The sequence below is a fragment of the Drosophila sechellia genome, chromosome 2L (assembly GCF_004382195.2).
Source record: "Drosophila sechellia strain sech25 chromosome 2L, ASM438219v1, whole genome shotgun sequence".
Lineage (NCBI taxonomy): Eukaryota > Metazoa > Arthropoda > Insecta > Diptera > Drosophilidae > Drosophila > Drosophila sechellia.
The window spans coordinates 4,615,475-4,643,296 of NC_045949.1; the positions used below are offsets into that span (position 1 = coordinate 4,615,475).

Sequence of the window (27,822 nt, forward strand, 5' to 3'; positions counted from 1 at the left end):
AGTCCCACAACAGACGTCGAGGCGAGAGCACGCGGCCCAAAAGACGTGCGCATGTCAAGTTGCGAGCTGCGTTTGATTTTCGATTCGAGCCACATGGCGAATACGCGATACGGTCTGTGCCACAACCACTGCCACTGCCTGCATTGAGTACTGAGTCAATAATGGTCGGTGGTCAGTGCTGCGGCTTTAGTGCGTGCTGAGCTGAGCAGCGGATAATGTGTCAATAATTGAACTGGGCAATCGGCATTGCTCGATCAGTATGTGAATAGCCGACAGTCAACGGGAAAGTAACTTCGATGTAAGCATAAATAGCTCCCAGAAAGGTTAAAACATTAAATAGAGTCGTTAAGTGTTGGTGTCGTAAAAGTATGAACTTAAAGTGGTAGTTTTCTGTTAAAGTGAACTGTGTAGGAAACACAACTTAACAATATTATCTTCTTTCGATTAGGATAGAGCACTAAAACATGCTTTTATTTAAAAAAAAAGGACATCAGTAAAAGAGGCTATAATTCAATTTCGGAACACAAAGGCCCCTTATTTCACTCAACCCAATCAATTAGATCATATAAAATATCAATACGAAATAGAACAAAACAGGGCACCGCACCGAAGCGATTGGAATAAATAAATGCAAATGAAATAAGTTCAAATCGGATCAGCAGAGTGACGTATTTAAATTTCACCAGGGGCAAGTCGAGCCGCCACGGAGTTCGACATTCGAGCCGTCATAAGCCGGAATTCGGGGCGGATTGCGTTAGGGAAGTTCTTACTTTCTGGTGCCGCTCGAATTTCCCCGGGCCACTTGGGATGCACGTGAGCTCTGTGCCGATGGATTTTCCATTCCCCATTCACCCCGTTTTCCCGCTCCGATACACATTTTTTGCGACGTTTGTCAACTCCATTTGGCCTCTATTTGATTTGCATATTGCTACCTGTCTGGTTTTCCAAAAAGTCTGTGAACGTGCGTGAAAAGTAAACAGGGGATGGGAAAAACAAAAGGGACGGCAAACGTGATAAAATAGACGGAAAAATAGCGGATAAAAAATGAAAACATTGGCCGGAAAACAAAGAAAATTATCTGACCAGATGCCCGGGCTTTCCGTTCTCTCTTCCCGGGGGAGGAAAGTTGTAATAAAAAAGTAAAATAAAAAACCCGGGGTCGCCTGTGACAAGTGACAGGTTGCTTGTTTGCCGGGCCGAATAATGTGGTCAGGTCCGTCTGATATGGCCGCCTAATTTGGGCGACGCTTTTATTGTTTGCCCACGGACATGGCGTCATTATCTGCTGGCATTTCTGTGCCCGCCCCATTTGTTTACACGCACTTTTAACGTGTTTATTCGGCCGCAACGCAAACTAATTGAAACACACCGGGCGTATACTTATTGTAATGCCCGTGGGCGTGTCACGTTCCGCGTGCAATCAGTGGCCGCCTTGAAATCCACTCGTCTGCAATTGCAGTGCACTCGGCACCCTGCCACGCCCCCCGTTTGCTCTTTGAGGCTTTCACTCGCAGGTCCCACTGTCATTTGGCCCTCAATGCCAGCAGCCGAAAGCTGAAACAACAGCTCACTGCCTTAACTATCCACTAGCCGTAGTTCTCGTCCTCATCCTCATCCTCGACATCGTCATCTTCATCGCCATCCGCCGTAGTCGCGGGTACGGCGTATTCGCTCAGAGGTTCACGCCGAGGTTGAGGTTGAGCCGAGCCGAGTGAGTAAGTGAGTGAGTGAGTGCCATGGGCGGCAACTTGTTTACCTGCCTGTGTTTTAATGAAATGCAAATGCAAACACAGCCGTGAAGCACCATGGGCTCCAAAGGCTCAAAGTGGGCCAAAAATAGGTGAAGGATTCTCTCTGTATGTTTGATATTTTATTAACACCTACATAAAATTGCATTCAAACAATTTCTTTTAGAGACCACAATTTATAAAAAAAAAGCATAATTGCAGCGAGATAAGCCAGAATATTAAAACGCAAATGCAATTTATTATTAAATAGCTTGGTAGCTCACTAAATTTGAGTTTTTTTGCAGATTTTCATTTAAGTTAAAAACACAGAACACACTCAGCAATTTAAGTGGCGGATGTTGTGATTGGTTTGCTGTATAAATTTGAAACAGCAGTGTTTGTTTTCATAAGCCGGCTCGATGGCTTCGCATGATTGATGGCATCCAGAGAAAAGATCGAAATAGACTATATAGACTATAGACTAGATCTATCGCCGAATCCGAACGTAAACACGCCACAGTGCGCACCTGTATCCGCCAGGTAATTTTTCCTGGCCCTCTGCAATGGCACTTAGCGGTAATGGGGTTACTGCCAAGGAGCCGCACTCGCTTGAGAATGTCCCTGATTTTGTACGCAAACACTTCAATTTCCGTGACAGATGACAATTTGCCACAATTGCACATTTTTCAAATCCCATTTGGCCGCAATTAGTTTCGTATGTAACACAATTTCATTCATGCCAGTTGGCATTGGCCTTCTTGTCCTGCATTCGCATAAATAAATTGGCAAGGGGGATGATCTTTAGCCAGCAGTTTGGACCTAAGTTCACATTGGCATCGGGGTCGTAAAAGCGGATTTGAGCGCCATTTCAAAATTGCCTGGAATTGACCGCTATTGCGCTGGATTTTGACTTAAAGTGCCATTTGGGTATGCATTAAATTTATGGCAATGCATTAAACTAAATACTCCTCATCGAAGCTATCAAAGGTGCCGCAGCGGAAATTGAACGTGACAAACTTATGAAAAGCGTTAAAACATGTTGGCCTAAGCGGCTTTTTATGACAGATACTCAATTTCCTAATGGCACCGATGTTGGTAAAAAAAGCAACCACATTTGTATCTAAAGATTGGCATGACATGCTCGACAAGTTTAAAGTTTTAATTAAACTGGTACGACGAGCTAATTACTCCATTATCATAAACTTAACAGAAAGAGCACTTTAGACTTTCAGCTAACTTTAAAATAATGTCCAGGATATTACGCTAAAGATAAATATTATTGTGCACTTTATGTTAAATACACGTTAAAGTTACTTGCGCATTGAGTTTTAAGCCCAAGTCAAACAGTCAAGGATAACGTCAAATACTCGTGTCCTTAAGCCGAACTGGGAGAGTTTGAAACTTTTCCAATTCACTTAGTTCATTAACTTGATTCATCGGCAAGTGAGTTGCCCGAACTCCACAAATGGTAATCAACTGGCATTGATTGCTCCTTTTTAGCAGGTTCTGGTCCTGTGCCAAAAACCCTGCTCGCTTAAAGCTCTGGATTGCAATCCAGCTAACCCATTGACCTTGGCCGGAAACCAGAGAGGATTACTTTTTTTTTCGGCCTGGCCCGGCCCGGCGTCAACTCTTTGGTAACATATCACTCAACTCAAGTTTTTGCCCCGGCCCCAAAGTTGCCATGAATAACTTGCGAATTTCTTTGAAAATGACTCGCTCAAAGGCGGAAGTTTACGCTCCCCTCGCGTTTGACATGCAGGGCGGTCGTCACTTGAATTTAATTAAAAAAGAATTTGTGTTCTAAACTTTTGAGCTGCAAAGGCTGTTGCTGCATTTACTTATCCATTAGAGGGCTCAATCCACATTAATTCGCCAGTCGGGCGACAGTCAGGCCAGCCGAGATTAATTATAATGTGCATACCAAAATAGCGCCTTTGATTTATGCTGATAACTCAATTTGGATGGCTCATATTTTATTCTGACGCCTGGCTACATTTTCACTAATCTATTACGGCCAGCGGCGACCGATTTCACTTTAATTCAATTTATATCTACCAACAACATCATCCGCAACACCATCGAGAATTCGTATTTATTTCATGCGCACGATTTCGAATACCAAAACCGAATCCGAAACCAAACCGTCAACATGCCCATGGGGCCATGGGATGTCGGGACAAAGTCACTTAGCTGCTTATCTCCTCGGAACTAAGCCAGATCGCCCTTAAATGGAGTGGGCGTGACACATTGTGTCTGCTTTTCCTCTTTTTTTTCTGTTTCTGTACGAGAGCGTCACGCATTGGGGAATACTCGTATGTACGAATATGCACGACAAATTCATTATAATATCGCCCAAACGAACTCGTCGACGGCTTGAATTTTCAGGCGTGCGTGCCAAGACATACGGCAAACGAATTTCCTGCAGAAGTGCGTTGGTATTGCTGGCACACACACAGATACTCACCCACACACGCACACAAGGGCAGGCGAGCGAAAACACTCGCTGATCCAATATGAAATCAGTTTAAATGCGCCCCAATGTGTCGTTCCTGGATTATGATTGCGAACGTTTGCGGCTGCCCCGAGGGCGGTTACAAATGTAATGAAAAGTGATTTCTATTTTTGGGCATAACCAAATGGGATACTGAGGTCCTTCATTTATATATATATATTTTTTACAAAGTAAATAGTCCGGCGTATGTACATTAACATTAAAATGATTTCACCATAAATTATTTCATTATTTAAATCACATTAATTAAATATTGAAATATTGATAGCAGATTGATTATATGTTCTGGGTCAGCTGTACTCAATTATATATTTAATCTTCATGCAGCTGGTAATGATTTATTTAAGTTAATTTAAACAAACTGCATAAATTGCTTGTCCAGCAATGGGAAAAATAAAATAAAACCGCAACTGATTAAAGAGTTTTTGTCTCAAATCAAATATTCATTAAATATCGGGAAACGCTACAATCTCTATTAAATTAGTGAAAAAAACAGGCATATTTATTCATTATATCCTCGGAATTCGCTTAAAAACAACGAAATGCAACTGCTGCAAATGCAAAACAAACAAAACATTAGCGACATAGAATGCAATCCTTTGGGTATTATTTGAATAAGTACAGATCATCTTCTGAATACAAAAACACAAGTTTGCTTAAGAGTCAGAGAGAGAAGCTTAGAATTATGCCTTTTTTCCGCTGCCGACATGGCCGGCGAAGAAGTATTCTTTATTCTTGAGGCAACACAAAATAAATAAAAAAATATGAGGAAAAATCGCTCTGAAATTTCCGCCTCGGCCTTATCCTTTATTTTGAGCAAAGGACCTGAAAAGGAACCAAGTGCCAGTTCATGTGTGTAAATGGGAGCATGTGAGTGTTTTTCAGCCACTGTGTGAGTGCGGTATTATGCGCCCTGGCATTTTTATGGCACTTTAACTTTATGTTGAGTAATTCCCGGCTGAAGGGCGAGAGTCAAGAGCTCGGGAAAGTGTGGCCGAGACCATGATGACCGCTTTGCAGGGGCTATTGAATGGGAGTCCGGCTCTTGACAGCGTCCATTGAATTTATTAATTGCTTAATCATGATGATCCGGTTTGCAATTTATCACCAGGCGTGCACCTTTCCTCATTGATACCTCAATGGGTATTTACAATTATATTCTTCCGTCATAAGAGTTCTTTGTACGTAACATGTTCAATAAAATTCTTTCGTAGGCTAGCAAATTTGAATTAAACACCAAATGAAACCATATTTTCACAAAATACGTTTTTTCGTCCAAGAGAAGACCTATTTTTTATCATAAGATTAGAAATAATTGTCCAAATTTGGAATGGCATACCTCGTTGAGCTTGTATTTTATCCCCAAATCGGCCGGCATTCAAATTTGGCAATTTTAAGTTTTGGCCAATTTTTGCAAAATTTGATGATGGTACCCCTTACAAAAAATGCAAAAACTGACCCAAAAATAACATTTTTTTTATTGACCAAAAAGTAATAGCAATTGTTGGCATTGGTTATTACTTGCAGAAAACAATTATCCTCGTACCAATCTGACAGTTTTTAGCCATGTTATGTATGATTCATACATTTGATTGTACATTTTATTTTTTCCACAATTTTCAAATTTTACATTATTTTTCCCTTTTATTGGTCATTTACTCAATGGGGAACTCCATGTTGAACTCCCGCTTGAGGATGAACTTCAGGTCCATCACGCTAACGTCGCTCTTTCGGTACTTGGCCAACTTGACCATGCGCATGGAGACGTCGTTAACAAAGGAATCGGCTATTCTGGCCATCAAATCGCAGCCTTGATCGTCCAGCGAGGAATTTGCATCGATTTTCTGCACAAATTGCAGCATGTTGCTCTTGGTGATAATCTGATAGGGTGAAAAATGCGGATCGATTAATGCGTCCTAATTGGGGAAGTCGTTACCTACATCGTAGCTGCCGCCAGGGACAGACTGGCTCTCAATTGCGGTGGCTGGCTCCTTCTCCACGGAGCTTTCGCTGCTGGTGTCACTGGAGCGGCTCGAGGATCTGGTCGAGGAGTGGCTCTCGTTATCCGACGATTTATCGCTGTCATCGAAATTGAGGGCAAAGGACCAAGGGTCCATGTTATTCCTATCCATGATTCAATTAATTTGATGTCCTTTTCCGTCTAGGCCACATGCACTAGGTAAGGAAGTGGCTTGAACTGGTTGGAAATTATAGGGATATAGGGTGTGAGTCAGTGCATACTTTTCGGGTCCTGTGTCTTCAAGAAAAAAGTTGAATGGAAAAGTAACATTTTTTTGGGTGTCGTGGGACATTACACTCTCTTACGATTTTTTCCCCGGCAATAGTTGGGATCGGGAAAACCCAGCTGGGCTTTGCAGCCTCAACTCTTCGCCCTTGGCCTGCCATAAATAACCAGTTTAAGTCGCTCGCTCTGCAGCTGAAAACGATTTCCATTGTTGCCGCAGCGTTTACCCTTTCCGCTGCGGCTTTTCCTTCACGGTTTTTCCGCCGTCTTGTGCTTTTGATTTATGTTCCGACTGGGCTGTGCGCTTTTCACTTCTCATGCGCCAGCGCCGTCTAAATAAATATCAAAAAGCAACAAATTGTGGCCGTGCCGTAAACGACCTTTGGCCCGGAATAAGAAGCGGCCAGGCGACAAGCGCGTCGTCATGGCTTAATTTTATGCCAGGTGAGTCCTGGCAAGGCCAGTCAAAACAACAGCACACACGTGCCCAGGTGTCCTGCCAGCCTATTATGGCATTTGTTCTTTTCGCAAACCCTCAATGCACAGTGGGAATTTCGCTTCAGCGGAGCACCGCGCAAATTTAAGGCCACCTTGGGAGCTTCGGGTTTCAGGCTGCAACTTAAGCCAACTCGGCAAACTGATTTATGCGGCTATAATTTATATGCCTAGTGAGCGGTCTAAACGTAAATAATCTTAATTTACAACCATTGAAAAAAGAAGTTCTCATAATATAGGATCTACTTCTAAGGGAAATTATGATTTTGTATATTGTAAATAATAACTTATATTATACATAAACCAAACATATTTATTGCTAATCTAAGCTCAATTTTTAAATTTCTAATTTTGTTAAGGAATGATGTTCATTCCCTAATGTAGCCAGTGCCACAGTTTGTCAGTTTTTGTCATTCTAAAATGGTGTGCCATATGCCTTTGCTGCGCTCCTGCCACTTTGGTGGTGCTCCTCGGTGTCCTCGGCTTAATAAAGTCGCCTACTTAAAGCGAGCGACAATGACATTGTGCGTATGTTGCCAGTCGTCGTCGGCGGAAAGGGATTGGGATGATGGGGTGGCCAGGTCGCCCCTTCGGCCATGTGTCACACATCCGCATCCGGTGTTTGGCATTGGCATTAGGCTTCCTCTTTCCACCTCCCTTCGCCGACTGTCGTTTGTCGTTTCCGGCATGCGACTCTTTTATATCGCCGCTTTTATTTGCTGTGTGCACTTTTCTGGCCCTGTCCGCTTATTTCTGCCTTCTCTGGCTGATTTCTGTTTCATATTTTGCTCGCTGGCCTTATGCATAGTGTAAGGTAGCAAAAAGCGGCCGACGTTTAGCTTTAAGTGTGCCTAGTGCCATAAATTTCACTTTGTCAGGGTCTTTAATCGCCCAAGCCCCAATCAGGCAGTCATTGTGGGGACTTGAACAGGACTTGGCTGGCTCGGAAAGGTTAACTGTCGTCGGGCACACGAGAATAAAGTGCCTAAGTCTTATGGCGAATTTATGTAACTCTTATAAGTATTTTTACGCATTTAAAAAATTCATTATTCTAAATTTAAGCAACATATTTGTTCCCTTCCTCTATTAAAATAACGACTCAAAATGAAGTTGTTCCAGCCTTCATGTTGCGTTCTAATGGCACATATCACATCCGTAACGAGAATGCCAGTCAGCTCCTGTATATGAAGTGCTAATTTGCTGTCGTGCTCACATAAAAAATGACAGGCTTAGTTGCCAAAATGTTTGAATTAATCACACATTTGTCAAAATTATTCAAATGTCTTTGCGGCGCGAGAGAAAGTGAATGAGTGTGTGTGTGGGCATGAATAGTTAATACGCATGTGGGGGCGCCGCCCGGTTCCGCCCCCTCAGTTTTAGCCGCAGAATGGTGTCTGTGTAATAAGGCTAATGAGTTTCTGCCATGTCTGGCAGAGTGTCGAGACTGAGGGGCTAATTCCCAGCCAGTCAGCATGTTCTGTGCACTCGCAGTTACTTGCGGCTGGCTGCCATTCGGAATGGTTTTATTTCACATGATTATGGCATTCTGTTGTTCAGGATTTCCCACACACAAATGAAACAGCCACGCATTCTTAGGCCTCGTTTTGTTATCTGTTGTACTTTTTCGCCCACGCAGTGGCTGTGCCAGATATTGCGTATACGCCACAGTGGCAGCTAGCAAGGTTGCGTATACGCCACAGTGGCAGATACGAAATTAATTTAAATCGGGCCCTCAGCACACAGACTATTAAACAGAGCTCGATCTGCAACAGATTCGCGTTAATGTTTCATAAATGCATAAAGCAACACATTTAAATTCTTTCTCCATTTAAGTTTTTAATTACACTTAGCCGGCGAAGCGCATGGCAGCAACAGGAATGAAAATGGAAATGAAAATGGGCAACAGACGAGGACGACGGTGTTGACGGGGATGAGATGAAATCCTTTAATAGACGGCGCGCCATTTTGTCGCCGGCATCGCTGCTTAATCCTTTCGCGGCATATTTTCCAGCGCGCCGTGACTTAATGAGGAGCTTTTCCATGCCGAGCACCCCCTCCACGCCCGATGCCAAACAATGCGGATCCTTCCGGGAGAAGTGCGATTCGAAGCCAACAGACATACACCTCTTATCAGTTGCATTTACGGTGGGGCAGGCGTTAATGTGGCATCGCATTTAGTTGGTCACGCAGGATGCCTAAGCCTCGCTTGTGTGCCAAAAAGTGTGCGAATTTAATTTTCCAACAGGAAATTAATTTCGCTTCCTCTCCGAAATTATCCTGGCAGACCAAGTTAAAATTGTCAAAAATTAATTCGTAAATGAGACTGACATCTTTGCATTAGCTGATTGCCTCACAAATATAAATACCCCCGAGGACATCATTTATATTTATCTTATTACTTCATTAAATTCGAGTTAGGGAATATTGAACTACCCATAGCATTTATCTAGACATTTCAAGCCAAAAAAAAAAGGGGAGCGGGTGACGGAGAAAAAAAAACCGAATGCAAACTAAAATCCCGATTGCGTCGATTGTGGCGACGCTGGTGAAGTGGCGTGCCGGAAATCGGCGATGCCACATCCGATTTCCCCGCTTTCCATTTTTCCGGCGATGCCGGAAAGGCGTGCCAACGTTTTCCGGTGTCGCCGCATTTCGCATATAAGCAATTCAATCTGAATCCCACTCAATCGCTCTATGTTATTTGTGCCGCATTCGCAGATGGTCAGCGCACCAGGTGATGTGATTGGAAACAAGCGAAGCTAAGTGCCATATTCCCATAGCCATTGCCAATTTGCGAGCTGAGCGGCTGTCTCGATGGCTTGCCGCAGCTCCGAGAACAAATAGCGGATATCTGTGACCCGAGAGCCATGTTCGATTGAATGCGGCAGCAGCAGCAGCATCAGCATCAATCTGCAACACTGCAGCAGCAACAGCAGCAACAACAGCAAGAAGCGCAACAGCAACGAGCAACATGTTGACCACTCACCATCTGCACCACCTGCACCACCATCGCGGCAGTACGGCCGTAGAGCTGGACAAGATCACCAACCTGAATACGGTAAGTCAAGGGGATCCTTAAAATCAAACAAAACACCAAAAAATCATGGATTTTAAATTTCATCGAAGATTAACTAAAAGTAATTTGCGTATTTTTTTCGAATCGCTTTAAAGTCGAAAAGCCAAGCTGTCTAGTCTTTGCATCAATAACTTTGCTTTCCGTACTCACAGTCCGTACGCTTGATTGCATTTGAAAAGATACGTTCGGGCGAAGAGCGAAACCAATTTAGCTTGTTGCCAAACTTGCAAGCCTCAAACGATTGCCAAATTGCATTTGCTTTCCCAAAGAATTCTTTTGCACTTTGAAATTCAAAGAGCTTGGTTTCTGGCTGCGTGACCTTTCGAAAAAAAGTCCATGGTCGCCTTTCGGCAAATGAAGGCGACCACTAATGAATCCCGTTTCCAATCGACCACTTTAATCCGCACTGAAGTTGTGCTAAAGCAAATAAACTAATTGACTTGACCCTCTGGTGTGGTCAAGTTTCGTCCGATTTCTCGCAGTGTAGTGGCGCAGCATCCGCGGTAGAATAATAATAACAAGATTGAGTGGAAAACAACTTTATGGCTTGCATGTGAAGAAAGTTAGTTAAAAGCGGACCAGCCACTGCATTACCAGCTGATGGAAGTTATTGAAAGGATTGCATTAAGCGAAAGTGGGCGGTGGGAGGTGGCCAAGCGAACGTGGCTCTCTTGACCATACACAAAAGTTCTCTAGCGGCTAAATGAAAAATGTTTTTGTGAAAAATTCGGTCGAAATCGGCCGGAGTGGCAGCGAAAAGGAAAATGTGAAACACGTTTATTGCCATTCATTATATTCTCGCGAGCTGTTGCGCAAAGTAATGAAGCACTTTAATACCAGGCAGCTCGCCTTTCATAGGGCACGCACAGCGCCACGCCCACCCAAGCTACGCCTTCAACACTGCCAAAAATATCATACAAACTTCACAGTCTAAGTTTGTACATTGGCTAAAAAATATTTCATATAAACGCCAGCTTTGTCAAAAGTATAGTTGCATATCTGAAAGTATTTAGTTAAGTATTAATCCAAGCACTTTGATAAACAGTTTTTTTCAGTGTGCCAGCATGTTTTCGCTTTTAAAAAACACTCGACGAAAGGGGAGAGTGACAAGCGTTGATGAGGAAAGACTTCACATTCCGCTCGAGTTTTAGTTGAAGAAAAATGGCTCGCCGTCTTGCTCTTGAGTGGAAATAATAATTTCGGGTTTTGGCCACTGCAGTTTTTCAAGGAGCATGGAGCAGCGGGAAAAGCGGAAAAAGTGCGTGCCCAAAAAGGAACTACAACCAATTTTCATTAAATGAGCACTCCCACACTCAACAGCCGCCAATATGTCTTCATTAATTCTGGAATAATGTAGGGCATGTTTGCTCAGACATTTAGTCGACCCTGTCATTGGGGCTGCCCCTCTCTCCGTGTGGCTCTCGCTATTTGGGGCTAGGGACCGCAGTACCTCAATAAAAACTGAAAACTTGTGCTTAACTTTAGCGACGAGCATTTGTCTCTGCTGCGAGGGACTTGTGTGTATGTGTATGTGGCTTGAAGGCCAAATACATTTTGGGGCCGAAAGTTGCGCAATAAAAAGTCGTGGCCAAACAAAGGATCGTGTTCAAGGTCCTTGGCCAGATTCTCCGCCCTGTGTCACTCTCAATACGGCCGAAAGGTATCCGTCGATTGTCAGTCGGCTTGATTGATAATGTAAACCGAGGAGCTCAGCACACACTCCGACCATTTGTTGGTTCCTTTGGTCCTCCTCCTCCGCCTCCGTTGCTGCCACCCAACTCAACATCGCCGTAATCGCCGGCCATTGAGACCACTAGATGCCCACTCATCGTCAAGGAGCAAATAAAAGTCCGTCTCGTTCGGGCGAGCATCTTATCGATTTTGCGGATTACACGTTTTTGTTATCACTTACGCAAATGATGCGAATGGCCCTGCAATTGCTGCCTAGATGGGAGTTTTCTTTGCAAATGGAAATGTTGTGATCCGGGAGATATAAAATGAAAGAAGATGAAAAGTATGCCTTTAAGAATTTAAGATTTTCAATGGCTAGTCCTGAAACATTTGTAAGATGAATCGATTGCAGTAAGTTCATTTGAAGAGGTTAATACAATAATTTAAAATTTCTGTTCAGATCCTTTCCTAATGAAACCGCAACGGTGTTGCATGTGATCCAACCAGAGGCAGGCAGCCCAGTCCAAATTGCTTTCTGTGGCATCAGGAATCGAATTCGAGGGGTCAGGGGTTGGTTGACGGGGCTTTCAGGGGCTCTCATCACCGTCACTTTGCCGCAGTTATGCTAGTCGCTGGTTGTTCTAGGCACTTCTTTTCCTTCATTGCTGCTGCTGGCCGAGTGGGGCTTTGTGGCTAACACCAACGCTCCTGGTTGTGCCACACACACACAATCGTATCCCTCCTCATATCTCCATGTCCCTCAGATGGGACCATTCGATATTGGCCGTGTGTGTTGCACATCTGCGGCATGGTGATGTTTTCGCCTGCTGCAAGTTGTTACCAAGCTGAAGCACACTGAAAAAAATGTTAAGCTATATTTCTGCTCCAAGGAAAATGCATTAGTTCAATAAAAATTGAATTATTTGTTATGGTATTGCGCACTTTTTTCTCTGTAAGCCGATTTGAAAACCCTGTCGGACATTCATACACTGTAACGAACCTTTGTTTGCCCGAATGTTGGTTGAGTGGCAGTGCGGGTTGAAAGGTCGACTGTTGAAAGGACAGTTGGCTAGTTGGCTGCTTCCTGCGATTGCCTGCACCCACCGCCAGTTCGATAGTAATTATTCTACAGTTCAACTTGTTGGTTCGCTGGCTAATGCGTTTGGCATTGCACTCTGTTAGCTTGGCCCCAGTCCGCTCGTAATTGTTCGAGGTGGGCGTGGCAGTTGCTGGACATCAACAGATGTGGATGTGTGTGAAAAGTGTAGAAAGCGTGGAGAGCGCATTAACAGCAGGGCGTTATCAAAGTTTTTGCAGCTCGTGTTGCAAATGGTGCGTGCTATATATTGGCTGAAAGGATTCCATCTGCTGTTTGTGCGAGATGAAAAAGGAGAATTACTATTATCCTGCTTATAACTCTTCGCTTTCTAACAATATAATACTATAATAAGGAAACATAGGGACAAAATGTGTTGCTGCACTTTAACTTTTTTGTTTAAATTTCTGTAGGTTGGTGTTGTATGTGGACACTATTTGTTCATTGCCCGCGGCAAGTGCATTCTTAAGCTATTCCAAAACAAACTCTAACACATTGCAACGCCCACACACTCTCTTCATTATGAAAACGCGGTCTTTCTTTGTCTTTGTTGGTTCTCCTCCTTTGTATTGCAATTTTAATTTCCGCTTTCACTTTGTCTAGATTCAGTTTTGCTTGTCGTCGTTCGCTTTTGTGTGTTGCCTGCTTTCCTTATCCTCTCACCCAACCACCCTATTACCACCACCCACCACCCACAGCACCCATCTTATGCCATCCCCCTACCCGCGGGCTTTCTTTGTCTTGTTCTTGGCGTTGTGGCATTTGCGTTTTTGCTGATTTACACATTTGGGAAACGAGGAAAGAAATGGGAGTGTGTTTTTTACTGCAACCACAGCACGTATGTGCACTGGAAAAAATTAGAATACATTTTAAAACAAGTCTGTGTATCTGAAATGAATATAAAGCTACTTGATTTAAAGTTGCTTGTCATTAGTCCTTTACTAGAACTTTCTGTTAAAAAAAAAACAAAAAATATTTTCATTATATGTTATTGCTTTAAACTTTTGTTTAAACAACTTCATTTCTTCAGTATTACTTTTACTGCACATTTAACTGCGGTGCACATAGCATATGACTTGTGGCACGTAGAGCGCGTGCAATTTCTGCTTTCGTTTCCTTTTGCTGCACTAAGCTCGCAGATGTTTTTCAATTTTCCGCCTCAACTGTTGACGCAAAAGTAGTTCAAAGTGGTTGGCAGTAGGGGAATGGCAAAACAACGTGGCCAGTCCAGTTCCGCATGGATATGCATATTCATTTGGACTGTGGGATGATAAGGGGACTCTTCAACTACAACTTGTTACTATTCTACACGCTGCACCGCATGGCGGCACATCTTTTGTGGCACACTTTTTAGGTGGTGGCGCCATTATGAGGCACTGCTTTCATTACTGACCAAATGGAGCGCCAAGTGCGCCGGGGGAATTGAGTATATACATACACATATCACAGTCCAATATTCATCCTCATATGGTGTGTGTATGTGTGGCCAGGTAATTTCCGAAATGTGCTCAGGCTTTTTTCGCATTTGTATTATTTGCTGGTTGTGTTGTTTCACAAGGACTTGACTCGGGTTTAGCGCCGCTCTCGGCTGTCCCTTTTTATGCCAGCCCAAGGACCTTTGCCGCAGGACGAAGACGACAGGCGTTTACGTTTGGGATTTGCATGAGCTGCATGAACTTTTGCAATGCCCATCCGAAATAGCCCCCCCACCATCACCCCCTGCCGACGGTGAAAGCCCTGCTTTGTCTCTTTATATCTGCCGAGATTTAAGCGTCATATAAAATTTATGCGTGTGGCTTTTACGAGCTTATACCTGTGCCACACTGGCCGTTGTTTTATGGGAGCCACTGTCCTTGGCGGACGGTCGAAAAAACCCAAATAATTAGGCAGCCACGCAGACGGCACTTCGTGGCCTTCCCAGTGAGCTATGTCTTATTTAAGTATTTAATGAATTATTGTTGGGCTCTAACATATAGTCGGGCTTAACCTTTGAAGCCGAATAACAAATACTAAAATTGGAAAATTATATTTCGGGCAAATGCGTTTTATTCATCTACCTTTTCCCCAAGTTGCAGGGTACAATTTCATTTTTACCCTTTGGCCAATCCTTGCAAAGGTCCTTTTTTCCTGAGCCGGCACAATTTGATTTTCTGCTTAAAATTAACCCAGATTCCCCATCGATTCTGTCTTGTTTCTGTCAATATCACAACTGAAAGGCAAACAAAGCTGGGTTCCAAAAACAATGTATCCAATAAAATTGCCAATGAGGAGGGGGCAGCAACAGCTGATGGTGGAAAAGTTTCGGCTATGCTCGAGCCAAGAGGAATGATTACAAAACCATGATCCCGCCCCCTTTTGGTGCCGCCCATTTATTGGGTAAAGTTTTTCAAGGGGGGGAAGCAGCGCACTCACAGCACTTTCAATAAGCAATTTGGCTAAGTGCCCCGCCCCGCTACGCCTACGCCCTCTTTTGGCCCTGTCTTTGCGGCATTGTCAAGCCGATGCCATCAATATGACTAATCATGCATATATTTCATAAAGCTGCAAATCTTCCAGCCTCCTTCCGGATCTCTTCATCGGCACAGCTGTCGCCCCAAATTGAGTCAAGCCACAGAATTCACTTTGCATTCGCCGGGGGCGTTTCAGACTTTCGAGGATTCGAGGATTATTAAAATTACGCATACGCCGCGTTTTAAATGAAGTGCGCGACCAAATGGGGGAGTGGATTTCTGGGGCGGGGGCTGGTTGCGAAATGAGGTTGCCGGAGTCAACCATTAATATTTAAACGTGCCACTCGCATGCGTGTGTGCGTGGGATTTGCGGCAGTGGTTCGTGTGTGTGTGTGTGTGGGATTTACTCTGGAAATTAAGCTTATGACTGACTGTGAAATTAACTTGGCGGCGGTGGAAGGATAAAAACAAAGCGAAATTTATTTAAAAATAGAGCGGCGAAACAGCAGTTTTAATTGGTTATAATCCTACGAGCTGCTTTCTGTATAAAAATCTATTCCAATCGAAGAGCAGTTAAAACAATCATGCTATTAAAGCCATTTAGAGCATTTCTAAAGAGCGCACACACACATAAAATTAACTTAAGGCCAAGAATGAGGAATTCAGTCAATAATAATTAACTTAACATATTTTCCGGCAACAGCTTGACCCTTCTGCCTCTTCAAAAAAACGTGGCTAGCCAACCCAAAAGCCATAAAAATGAGCTCGAATAATCCTTTGCATTGCGGGCATTTTAAGTTTTATGAGCCTGATTCCGCCGCTGGCGAAAGTCGATGGCGTCGGCCAAGGAATTAGGTCTCGATTGCTCGACTCGACTCATTTGCCGCCTCCATTTCGGCAATGGGCCGTAAAACGGCAGCAGCAGCCTCCACTTTATCTGGCCAAGAATTTCCCAGAAATTTTGATGGGCCAACAACCCGGCTGGGCAAACAAAAATACGTATATATTAAGTCCTTAGATGGGGTTGTGCATAAATTAAAATATCTAATGTGCTATGTGCCGGGCTAATAGAGCTCTCGCATAAATTAAGCATCAGTTGCCGCCGATGACCCTGATATGAATCTCTCATCCATTTCCTACACTCCATCTGATTCCAGCTCATCGTGGAGATCAACAGCCATGTGGCGCTGTTCCGGGATATGCTGATACACGTCGGCCAAGCTAAGGATTGCCCCGAGCTCCGGGAGAAGATCCGCAAGCTGCGTCGCACCTGCGTGGAGGCACTCAAGCACACCGCCCAGATCCTGATGCCCCAAGTCAAGAGGTGAGTTCGCATCACAATCCCTTCCATTGTCCATGTGCACGGGAAAAAATCGTCGTGAAACTAGTTGTTTAAATTAACCTCTCATATATATTTATATCCAATGAGCACACCAATTTTGTGCAGTGTACCTAAGCGTAGGAGCCCCAAAGGGATAGATAGCATTAACATAAACATAAACAGCAACGTGTGTGTGACATTTGGGGCATATCCTTCATGTGGCTGTCCCTTCCTTATGGAAATGTATGCAAATCTAATTGCAGCCAAATTGGAAAGAGAAAAGCGGTTGGGTTGGGTTGAGATAACATAAATAACAATTTGTCGGACTCGGATTGAAGGTCCTTGGAATGCGCTCCAAAATGAGTTAGTGGCTGAGTTTGAAATTCAATTTCAAAGTGCTGCATAATTTATCAGAGCACTTCAACTTCCCGATCCCTTCCATTCGAAACGGCAAAAGTTAATAACATTTTTTCGAGCTGCCTCCGGGGCTGCGAGCATATTGGGTAATTTTTATTCATTAAACCTGATGAAAGGACCTGTGTGCTATTGTTTTTCTCATTTGTTTCGACATAACAACGAGTAAGAGAAAACTGCACAAATGTGGTTTGAAAGCCCGCACTGAATGATGTGGCATGAGCTTCCATCAGTGTAATATGGATTTACTCTGGAGAGCCCAGAAAGGCACTAAACCTTAACGTCCCTGTTGACTTTTTCGGGGCCTGTCTGTTTACCGAATTCAATTTATTGATTTATGCCTCCAAAAAGTTTCAAAGGCGAAATCCCTTGTGGATGCCACACATGTGCCATTATCGCACGCCTCTTTCTTCTTTTTTTTTAGTGAACATCTTGAGGAGGAATTCACACACAATGGCATATTTGTAATTTCAGACATGGGGTATCTGTCAAATTTTTGTTTGCGGGCAGGAACTTTTTAAGCACACCACGCTGCCATATGACAATGTGATTTATTATCGAGCAGAAGCTTTAAATGTCACTCTGAAGTGAGAAATGTCAATATAACGAGACGAGCATTCGCATCAGGCCTCTGTCCATCCGCACTACATTTCGACTGGGGAAAAGTGCAGGAAAATGACGGAAAAGCGGAACCAGAGACAGTTAAATTGATGATTGCCTGCAGCCGGACAGGGACAAAAAACGGAAAAGGGGAGCAGCGGGGAGATTTCAATTAATTTCTGCTTTATTGACACAAATGAACGACTCGACGAGCAGCCACCGTTTGCAAATAGGCGCACATGGCGTATGAGTGACGACAATGAATTAGCGCTGCAAAAAAGCCGCCTGCTCGAGGAGCCCAAGTTAAATTGAAAGTAAAAGTTCAATACAGCAAAAAGTATGCTCTCGGAAAATGAACAAAGCCAGTGGAAGACACTGTGAGGTTGGGGAAAAACTTCGGTGGCAACTTGGCAATGACAGAGCCAAACTTTCTGACAATGTTTCGATGTTTGTTGCTGTTTTATGTTTTGTAAACACATGCATGACCCATGTGAGACAGCCAAAGTCACAACAGCCCGATGGCACTGTCCCTGTTTCCCATAAAGCGGAGAAAGTAAGAAAATCAAGGACACCAAGGGAAAATAAATACTTTAAGTTGGCTGATTTGCCGTAAGGAAAATGTCAAGTCTTCGTGTTGAAGAATGAAAATAATAGTTGAAGCCTTTTAAACGAATTATACTTGCAAATAAACCAGAAATGGTAAATTTAGCTTTAAACTAAGCTTGGATTAAATTAAGCAATATTTCAGAGAGCTTCGTGAAATGTGTTAGCATTTCTCTATCTAAGTTAGATCACCGCAAGCTAAACATTCATAATAGCAACTCAAATATGACCCTCGAACTTGGCTTTTAGAACAAATACATTTAGCCCCAACTTTTGTGGTTTGGTTGGCCAAACAAGACAACAAAGTTGTGATACCTTGTGGCCACCCAAGGCAATGAAATGCCCATTCCCTTCGCAAAGCGGCGTGTTGAGAAAAATCAGCCCAGACCTATGAGACCACCTTGGAATAGACACCCTTTGCAGGCGTTTTTCTCAAGTCATGCCCATTTTCCTTTCCATTCACATTCACATTTCCACCTCCATTCCCATTTCCACTAAGATTCTCAGATGGCGGCAGCACTTTGCCAACTGCCTTGAGTGACTGATAGTTGTTTGCCTGTTTGTTTGTCCAACTCGCACTTATACATGTCCTGGAGATACACTGGAAAAAATGCAACACCAACGCGGTAATCAAACTAAGCTACTAGTTTGCATTCAAACAAGGTGATAAAACTATAGATATGTGTTTGGATTTTCCCACAGAGTGATTTCAGCTTACTAATCTTTTATCGCAGTGTATCTTATATAGCACATGTATATCCTTGGAGGCGACGTTCGGTCCATTTCGCCGTGTTTGCGTTTGTGTTCATGTTATCTATCCATCTGTCTATTTGCCTGCGCTTACTTCGCATTTGTTCTGCTGTTTGCCTTGTAGTTATGTGCAGTTGTTTGTTGTTGCTAAATTACTGGCGCTGCCTTTGTTTTAGCTGCTCGGCTCCTCCTGTTTTGACAGCCAAGTTAGTCAACAGAGTCCTCGGTGGCGAGGGACGAGGTCCCACTCCACGCAATCCATCGCCATCGTGCTGCCTTAAACGCATTTCCGCTGCAAATATTACTCGGACTGCTGGCTGGCTGGCTGGCACATCCTTCGTCCTTCGCTGCTGCACGGAAAACACAATCCGACAATTGCCCAGAGAGTCCGCAGGGCGAACATAACACAAGGATTCCGACCTCCGGGGACGTCCCCATCACAGCCAAAGCCAATCTCATAGACGTCGTCGATGGCGTTGTCTGCGGCTGTGTCGAAATTTTTATGTTTCCTGCAACTGCCACTGCCACAGTGGATATGAGTTGGGAATATATTTCAAAAATGAATTTATCACTTGAAAAGGTTTTTGTTCGCCAATTTACATTGGAAATTGAGAGTATACTTACCTTATACATGCAGCTTAAATCGTTTAATAGAAACACCATTCAAAACGCAGTTGAAAATATAACTTTATGACTTGATGTTATATTGACAATATCCTTTGGCATCCCATTGTCCTTGCTATGCTGCATTGTTTTATTGTCGCTGTCGTAGTCCTTCGTTCATTATTTCGACACTTGATGCCGGCTTCCCTCGCCGGATGGCCAACTCGAAGGAAGCGTCTGTGTTCTGCGGTCATGTTTGTGAAAATGACAGCAAATTATGGTGGACAGGGAGCAGTGGGTAGTGTTACACAATTAAGGAGAGCTCGTCACGTAGCGGCAGACATTTTAAGGAATCCCCCGTCTCGTAAAGTGCGGCAATTTTAACAGCTCCATACAGCTGCAGTTAATAACTTCGATTGGGCAGCGCGTTTTATGAAGGCCAGTTCAGTCCCTTGCCATTCTGCTCAATTTTCCGCGCTGAATTTCCTTGGGTCTAGCGAGCGAATAAAAAATACTTCACTGTTATTTGCAATAAATGAATATAACGTCCGAGCTGTAATCAAGACCATCTGCTGACAATGGTCTGCCCATTTTTTCTTCGCTTGCCCTTCGCTTTTACTTATTTTTTTGTTTTTGCTGGGTTCTCGGATGCTTTGCAGATTTTGTTCCTCTGCTGCAAACTTATTATTGCCATTTTCTGGGTGTGGTGCTGGCGAAAATGACCCACGTTAATGTCCGTGCTCCACAATCCAGGACAGATGGAAAGATGGGATAATCGGATGGGGGCGGGGAGGTCATTAAAACATTGCCCTTTGCCATTTACAACTTGCAGTTTTTCAAGGAAATCGCTTAGCATTAATTTGATTACGATTCGAGGCATTAAAGTCGCACTCCTCTCTGCGTAATTTGTGGCATAAATGCTGATGTGTGATAGTAAAATATTAATGGGATATAATCAGAGGTTATAACCTGATGATTATGAATTTAGCATGCTGGCGAATTTGTATACGTTAATTGCGGATTTTGCAAATTGCTCCGCTGCTAAAATGTTGATATCTATAGAAACGTAATTTGAAATATATTTATGGTATGTGCATAATCTTTAGGTGAACCAAAAAACACCAGCTTTCAAGCCTAAAATTTCCCTTGCTGCCGCAACAAACAAGTTTTCCGTGAGTAAGGAGCCCAAATCTAAATCACTTTATGCTGAATCCCCTCACACCCTAACTCCTCTACAGATTCACCTTGGGGAAGATTAATTCGCAATTTATTTGCTTTAATGCCAGTCGTGGGGTGAAATCAGAGGACATGGCAACACTTTCTGGCTTCGGCTCCCCTGTGAAATACATATTTTTCATTTCCAGCTCCATGGAGTTTGGGCTATGCAAAAGCAATTTACAAATTGAATTTATTCCTGTGTAGCTGCAAATATGTTTATGGCAATTTATATTTGTGCCCCACTCCGTAAATTCGCCCAGTTTTGCCTTCATAATTGCCTCGACTGTGTTCCTCGTGCTGCTAAAACTGAAATTAATGTCAACTAAGCAGCAATTTGCGTACCCACTGTAAATTCTGAGTGTTTTCTAAATGAATTATGCCACAGCGAGTGCTGCAGAGCGGTTTCTGGAATTATATAAATGATTTTCGTAATGGTAATTTCGTTGAATTAAAATGTCGTTGTGCTGCTGATCGTGGAATTAGACTTTAATTTGCAGCAGTTAACCTTTCGAGAACATTTTAAGCTGCTTAAATTTCACATTGCAATGGAGTCTAAAAAATGGATTAAATGAAACATTTAAATCGAAAACGTTTTTATCTCTACCGACTATTGTCTTACATATTTTATATCGAATTGCTGTCAGTGCCAACACTTTTTTCCGAATAAGAGAAAACTGTGAATGTCGTGGCCTGAAAAAATATATTACACATGGCTTCCATAAAAAAAAACCAATTGTTACTTCGACGAAGGCAGCTGAACCCAGATACAACCATCTAGGATGGCCTTTGAAAGTTGGCGGAAATGAATTAGTTTGTCACCAGTTTACGATGCCCACACTCTCGACCCAAAGAAATGTCATAAAATCATATAAATTTCATTTCACAATTTCCGCATGCAATTTGGCGTGCCACAAATGCGGCCCATACCGATTGCGGCATGCCACTGCAGTTCCATATGCACTCGGAAATCGGAACTCAGAACTCAGAGCTCAGAGCTCAGGACTCGGAATCCGATGTTCACGTTACCTTGCTGCATGGCTGCCATTGTTTTAACCCTTCCATTTCTACTCTTTTGCAGCGCCATGGCCGACGGCATCCTCACCGACAACCCGCATTTGGTGCTCCTGTTCTACATGGCCCAGTTGTTCCTACGTGAACTTGTGAAAAGCTATCGCCTCATACAAGTCGTGCCAATGGATATGTCCGGCTATTATGGTAAGTTTAATTCAACGCCAACGCACAATTCGTGCCCCAGTGCCAACTGAAACCATGTTTCAGCTGTCGCCATTTCGATTTCGGTTCATTGCGATTTTGCTGTCGCCAGCAAATGTCAAAGTCAGAGAAGGACTTTGCCATAATTTGTCTAAAGTGGGGGAAAGCAAATCTATTGCATAGTGCATGGTCGTTATGCTGCTCCAAGTGTGTGATATAATTAAAATTATTCGGGCTTAACAAGCTTAAACTCTAAATAAGTGGAGTCTTTTGATAAGCATTTAAGCTTGGCTGCCCTTACTTCGTATTTGATCTCCCTTACAGAACATTAAATGACCTCACTTCCGAATTATTTGCCTGCATTCCGAGTTGGACTTAACGAGGGTGTCGTTTCTTTGACATTGCCATTCAGGGCAGCAGTCACTCGTTGCACGTTCAACAATTGTTTGGCATACTGGCGACTGCAGCTGCGATTCAGGATCTGTGTGTCCTGGCTGTGATTGCCATTCTTTAGCCATGTTTAATGTGCACGTGCGAGCGCAGAAATATGCAGAGTCGAACTTCGAACTGATTTGTCGCCAGAGTGGCCATGAGAAATGCCAGCGAATACAAATGGCCACGCAAATGCCAAATGCCAATTGCTGATCATAAATTTTTAAATTACCACCAATGGCACTGGCACTGGCAAAGGCACTGGTTTCTCACTGTCAACACGCCGGCAAATTTGGCCGGAATGGGTGGTAAATATTTACCAAAGCCACAGTGCCCGCGTTTCTGGCTGTGGGCCTCTGGATGCAGCGAATTTACAACGCACCCGCGACCAACCGTGGGAACAAACAAATATCTGCAGTGCCATGAAAATGCCATCAGCGCAGAATAAGCAATAAAAAGTGCAAAAATTGAAAACGTTTTTCTTGCCTGGTGTTTGGCTGTTATAATTACAAACCAAAATATGCGCAAAATCGACATGGCAGTGAGATAGTGTGTATGTGGCGTTGGGATGACAGCTTTATGTGGACCTTTAATTATTGCACTGCCAGCGACAATTTATCTCTTTACAAGCTTTAAGCGAAATAGTATGTGAGGACTGTTCAATACCATATGAGAGGAAATCCATTCTTCAATTTAAGCCAGAATTCACGTGGCTTATAAAGTCGGATAGCTTCAATGCAATATATATGTATATGTTCGATTAAAAACCAATACACCCTCTAACTCAGCTGATACCCTGCCTCGAAATGGCAAACGATGAACGCTGGTCATGCATCCTCGATGAAATATGAATATTGCGCATACGCCGCATTGGCTGATCGAATAGATTGCAATGCACTGAGGCATGCAGCTCAGCAAGTTTCACTAAGTAATTAATTTCAATGCGGCTGATGAAGATTGATGGCTGATCGGATATTGATTGCAATCAATCAAAGGTCCAATATCAAAGCAATGAAGACACTGTTGAACAAATAGATTATAGAAATACGCAAAACTTTTCGTCTAGATTGCGGACAGTGGGGTCGAATAATTGACAAAGTTTTCATGCACTTCGAGAAGTACATTATTAAATTTCCGTTCATTAAATTAGGAAACGTTGAAGCCCAAAAGTTTATTTCAGTTACAAACGGACAGACATCAAAGGGCGTCCCAAAATGAAAAGCGAAAAGCTAATGAAGCAGCAAAAGCACGGAAATAAATAAAAAGCGGGAAATGCAAACGTCAAAGGAAAATGTTTGCATACAAATGAATGAAACAAATAAATGCGGCTTCCGCTTTCTGCGGCCAACTCAAACAACATGGTTTGTTTTATTGCCATTCCGAGCAAATGTTCTGCCCTCAGCTTGACCCCACTGCACCTTAGCCTAGTGGCGGCTTATCACTTGGCTCCGGCTTATCCCTTGGCTTCCATGCTTATTTCGTTATTTTACTACTTTCAGAGAACCGAGCCGGGCCCTCGAACCTGGGCAATGTCATCAGCCAGATATTGTTGTGCAAACAGTTCACGCCCGACTTCAACGAGGAGGAATTATGCAGCATCACCAAGGATTCGCAGGACATCGCCGTGCTCCTGGCCGAGATGCAGGAGTACATGCCGCAGCACGAGGCGTACTTGGGTGAGTGCTCCAACTGCGCAGGCTCCCGGACTGCAGGGCTCCCAGTGGTCCGGTGACTTGGCTGCCTGCACTTCCATTGCCGTGCACTTTGGTATTTGGCCAAGGCCCGTCGAGCAAGCAAAATTGTGTAGCATACAAAAAAGGGCAAAGCTGCGCACAAAATATGGACAGGCTATTAGAGCTGCAGAGGTTTATGGCCACTGAGTACTGTCAGCCAATAAAGAGTTTTTCTTTCCATTGTTTGTGCTGAAATATCTTAAATATTCTGTGCTACCCTCACATGGTTCTTTTCCCGCCGGACCCATTAATTAATCAAGCCAACTGTTTGCTCCTCCATGTCCTGTTTGCAGAACGCAACGCGGCGCTGGACACAACTGGACCTTGGCAGGCCAAGCGGCGCCAGAACTACATCTGCAAGAACATGAGCCTGCTCTGCTGCGTCTCCAGGCCGAACTATCTCTGAGAGCAGGCGGATGGCGTGTAGTCCGATGCGGACTAGGAGGAGCCAGGATGCGAGCCAGTCGACGCACTCAACCACTACTTATATCAATTACTAGCGCCTAAGCTGAGCCTGCATACCCGTAGAGGAAATTCTAGATCTTAAGACGAGGAGCGGAACACTCAATTAGCATTGTAAATTAATCAAAGGTCGACGGAGACATGTGTATAATCAAAGTTAATTATGCTGCATAAACAATATTAATTTAAAACGTAAAACCAATCACACAATATGAATATGGTGTGCAGACCATAAAGACACCCCCATACACAATGGAGCGCAGACAGTTAAGACTTTTTAGGCCATTAAAATGTAGTCAATGCATAGACCCGAGCAAAACCATACACACACATACCTTATCCGGAAATGGAATTGGGATGGTGTAACCCTGGAGTTAACACTAAGATTAGAAAGAGGCTGGGCCGAGGATTTGAAGGGTGATGGGAGCAAATGGCATAGTAGAGCTAGTTGATAACGATAACGATGTAGCCTTCGTAATTAAGTTAAAAGCCTGGCCAGGCAAGTGCTAAACAGAAGCAATAACAAACGTGTTACTCAAACAGAAATCTATGTATGTACGTATATTTAACCAATTAGAAATGTAATTGAAATGTCTCTAGGTTTCCGTTTGTTCATTTCACGGTTTTCACAGAGAACTCTGCACAGTACCTAAAAACACAGCAACGTGTGACCAATGAAAACACAATTGAACCAGATCAATCTGTTTAAAAAACAAGGTTCAATAACAAATCAATATTCCATTCTCCCACGATAATAATGAATTCTGTGAATGTGTTTGAGCCAACAAAGAATTTCAATCAGCCAACCAATAAATATATACGTTTCAGCATAAAGGATTAATTTCCAATAATTGTTAGATCCAAACACAATCAGAGTTTAAAGTAAAAGGTATTTTATTCTTTATCCAGAACGAAATAGATGAGACCAAAAATGTAGAAATTAAATTATTTAAGAATGCACTACTACTTCCTGCCATTTATAGCCTTTGTTTGCCAACAGCGATTGTTGGCAAATAAATTTTTATTCACGGCCAAAATGAATAATTATGAGCTCATTGTGCTTTTGTTTCCATCGAAATCGCATTAAAATTGCACAGTTCTCAATTTTACAAATTGAATATGCTTTTAAGCAGCCGCAGCCCAGCATATGGAAAATTTATAGGTCGGTTGTTTTAAAGGGCAAAAACAACTTTTCAATGGACTGCATTTTTCATTGGGAGTGCACATACCTTTGGCCATTTATTATTACTACGTGCCGCATATTTAATGGCAATTAATTGAACATTATTTGTGGAGCAATTTAAATGGCAGGGAGTGAGCAGAATTTGTTGAACAATGTAAATCAATTTGTTTTGCCAACAAGTAAGTGCTGATCAACTATGCTTGGGCACTCAAATCAATTGTTGAATCGCTGAAATGACAATGAAAATGTATAAACTCTGTTCGAACTTCGAAGGCGCGAAACACAATGGTTCAAGTAGCTGGCAAATATTTGTACATACTTGGAACCCAGTAGAATTAATATGTAATTGAACGGAATATATTACAGATAAATCTCTCATTGCTAACGAATTATTTACTAATTTTATTTACTTATTCGATTCTAGGCATAAATCAAACACCAAACAAATTTACACGTCTTTGGCGATGATAGTTCTTAAATAGAATGTTTATAGTATTGATAATTATTTACCTGTATATGAATGTATATTGCTTAGAACGTTTAAATAGGTATTCCACCAAGAAGCCGTGATTGTTATATGATATTCATATAAGAATTATCTGAATGTATTTACTAAATGTTTGTTCATGTTGTTCGAAACCAAATGCCACTGAGAAGTAACTCAAAAACTCACACACACTAGCAACAAGAAACTAATACCGAAAACCGAAACTAATTACCAAACTGGGTACCAATCAAATATGAATAAACCTATTTTTAGAGAAACTAAACTCAAGTTCTGCTTTTATTTCCCATCCTTAAAGGCTTTAAGCCCTGAAAAACGGCCAAGAGCGTTAAATTGCGGGCAAACGTGTAACTCTGAATTTATTACACTTCATAAAAGAGCGATTAATGTTTATAGATGTGATTTTATCACGAACACCCGAGCAACGATGTATATGTAAGGAGCTACACATAAAGATGGAAGATGGTTGCGGACTGAATCCTCGAAAGGTTGCTACCGTGCAAAAGTAGAGTCGATTCACTAGGGTTCACCTAGAATACTGATATACACTTTTAATCTAGAATTATATACTTTATTAATGATCAGTTATTTTAAACCCTTTCGATTGATTACGCTTATATTTGCCGCTTATTTAATATTTTGTTTGGTAAAGGATATTGAGTATCACTCATATCCTTATCCTTATACCGACTAACCTGGTGTATAAAACGGTTTGGCTTAAAGCACTTTAGGAGTTGCCGCTCTACGTGCCAAGGCATTGGAGACAAGCCAACGTGTTCGACAATGGATGCGTCTTAATCAATCTTAGCCCGATGCCAAGTGGCAAAATGGCAGCATCACGAGCACCCTGTCATCGTGTTTATTTTAAACGCACTGTTTGACAGGGGAAAACCCCGGCTTATCGTTGGGTTAGCGGGTCGAACTTGGCCCAAAACTTGCAGCCACGACACGGGCCCAATGCAAATTGCATGGTCACGTAGGTTCGGCGTCGAGAACTCTATGCAAATTAGTTGAAAAGTTACGGCAGCGATTGCCTTTTGATGTGGAAGCCATGGGAAGACTGGGGGGACCAAAGCCTTCTGCGAGTACGTGCCGTTTTGGCCAAAATGCTTCATTTACCGCACTCACACGCACACACACACACACACTCACGCACTGCTCGCATACAGGCACACCTTGCTCGATGGCATTGGCTGTGGTTTTCGTCCTGTTTTCCGCTCCCCCCTCTCCGCTGAAGGAGCCTTATCCTTCAGCCAGACGTGAGGTGTTAATAGATTTACATGGCGCCCGTGCCAGATGGGCCTTCTGTACTCCTCGCCACATCCAAAAGGTGCGATTGCAGTTCAGATTGGAGACAGCGCGGTAAAAGTTGAAATAACATTTTTAAAATAGGCTTTCAGCCTTTTCCTCTTGTTTTTGTCAAGTACGTAAATATCCTTACATTTAAGTATGTTCCATAAAAAATTAAATCCTTTTTGAACAATGTGTAATATGTATTTTTGTACGTTACA

The 27,822-nt window shown here is 42.9% G+C and overlaps 2 protein-coding genes across 2 annotated transcripts; one reads left to right on the top strand and one right to left on the bottom strand.

Annotated features, from left to right (window-relative positions):
- Positions 1-26,574, top strand: LOC6613373. The gene is made up of 6 exons (XM_032727220.1): positions 1-298; positions 9,701-10,040; positions 16,433-16,599; positions 21,863-21,999; positions 23,928-24,104; positions 24,455-26,574. The coding sequence occupies exons 2-6, from the start codon at positions 9,954-9,956 to the stop codon at positions 24,565-24,567; spliced, it is 681 nt and encodes a 226-aa protein (XP_032583111.1). The 5' UTR covers positions 1-298; positions 9,701-9,953; the 3' UTR covers positions 24,568-26,574.
- LOC6613371 (transcription initiation factor TFIID subunit 12) lies at positions 5,727-6,411 on the bottom strand. Its single transcript, XM_002037809.2, has 2 exons — positions 6,183-6,411; positions 5,727-6,122 (listed from the first exon to the last, which is right to left on the bottom strand). Exons 1-2 carry the CDS (start codon positions 6,372-6,374, stop codon positions 5,898-5,900), a joined length of 417 nt encoding a protein of 138 aa, XP_002037845.1. The 5' UTR covers positions 6,375-6,411; the 3' UTR covers positions 5,727-5,897.
- Positions 26,575-27,822: the final 1,248 nt, after the last annotated feature.

What these genes read in the sequence shown, in the direction of transcription:
- LOC6613373 (XM_032727220.1), top strand. Translation starts at nt 9,954, where the DNA reads ATGTTGACCACTCACCATCTGCACCACCTGCACCACCATCGCGGCAGT. An exon ending in CTGATGCCCCAAGTCAAGAG is followed by an intron (nt 16,600 to 21,862) that starts GTGAGTTCGCAT and finishes ACTCTTTTGCAG; the next exon opens with CGCCATGGCCGACGGCATCC. An exon ending in GGATATGTCCGGCTATTATG is followed by an intron (nt 22,000 to 23,927) that starts GTAAGTTTAATT and finishes TACTACTTTCAG; the next exon opens with AGAACCGAGCCGGGCCCTCG.
- LOC6613371 (XM_002037809.2), bottom strand. Translation starts at nt 6,374, where the DNA reads ATGGATAGGAATAACATGGACCCTTGGTCCTTTGCCCTCAATTTCGAT. An exon ending in TCCCTGGCGGCAGCTACGAT is followed by an intron (nt 6,123 to 6,182) that starts GTAGGTAACGAC and finishes TCACCCTATCAG; the next exon opens with ATTATCACCAAGAGCAACAT.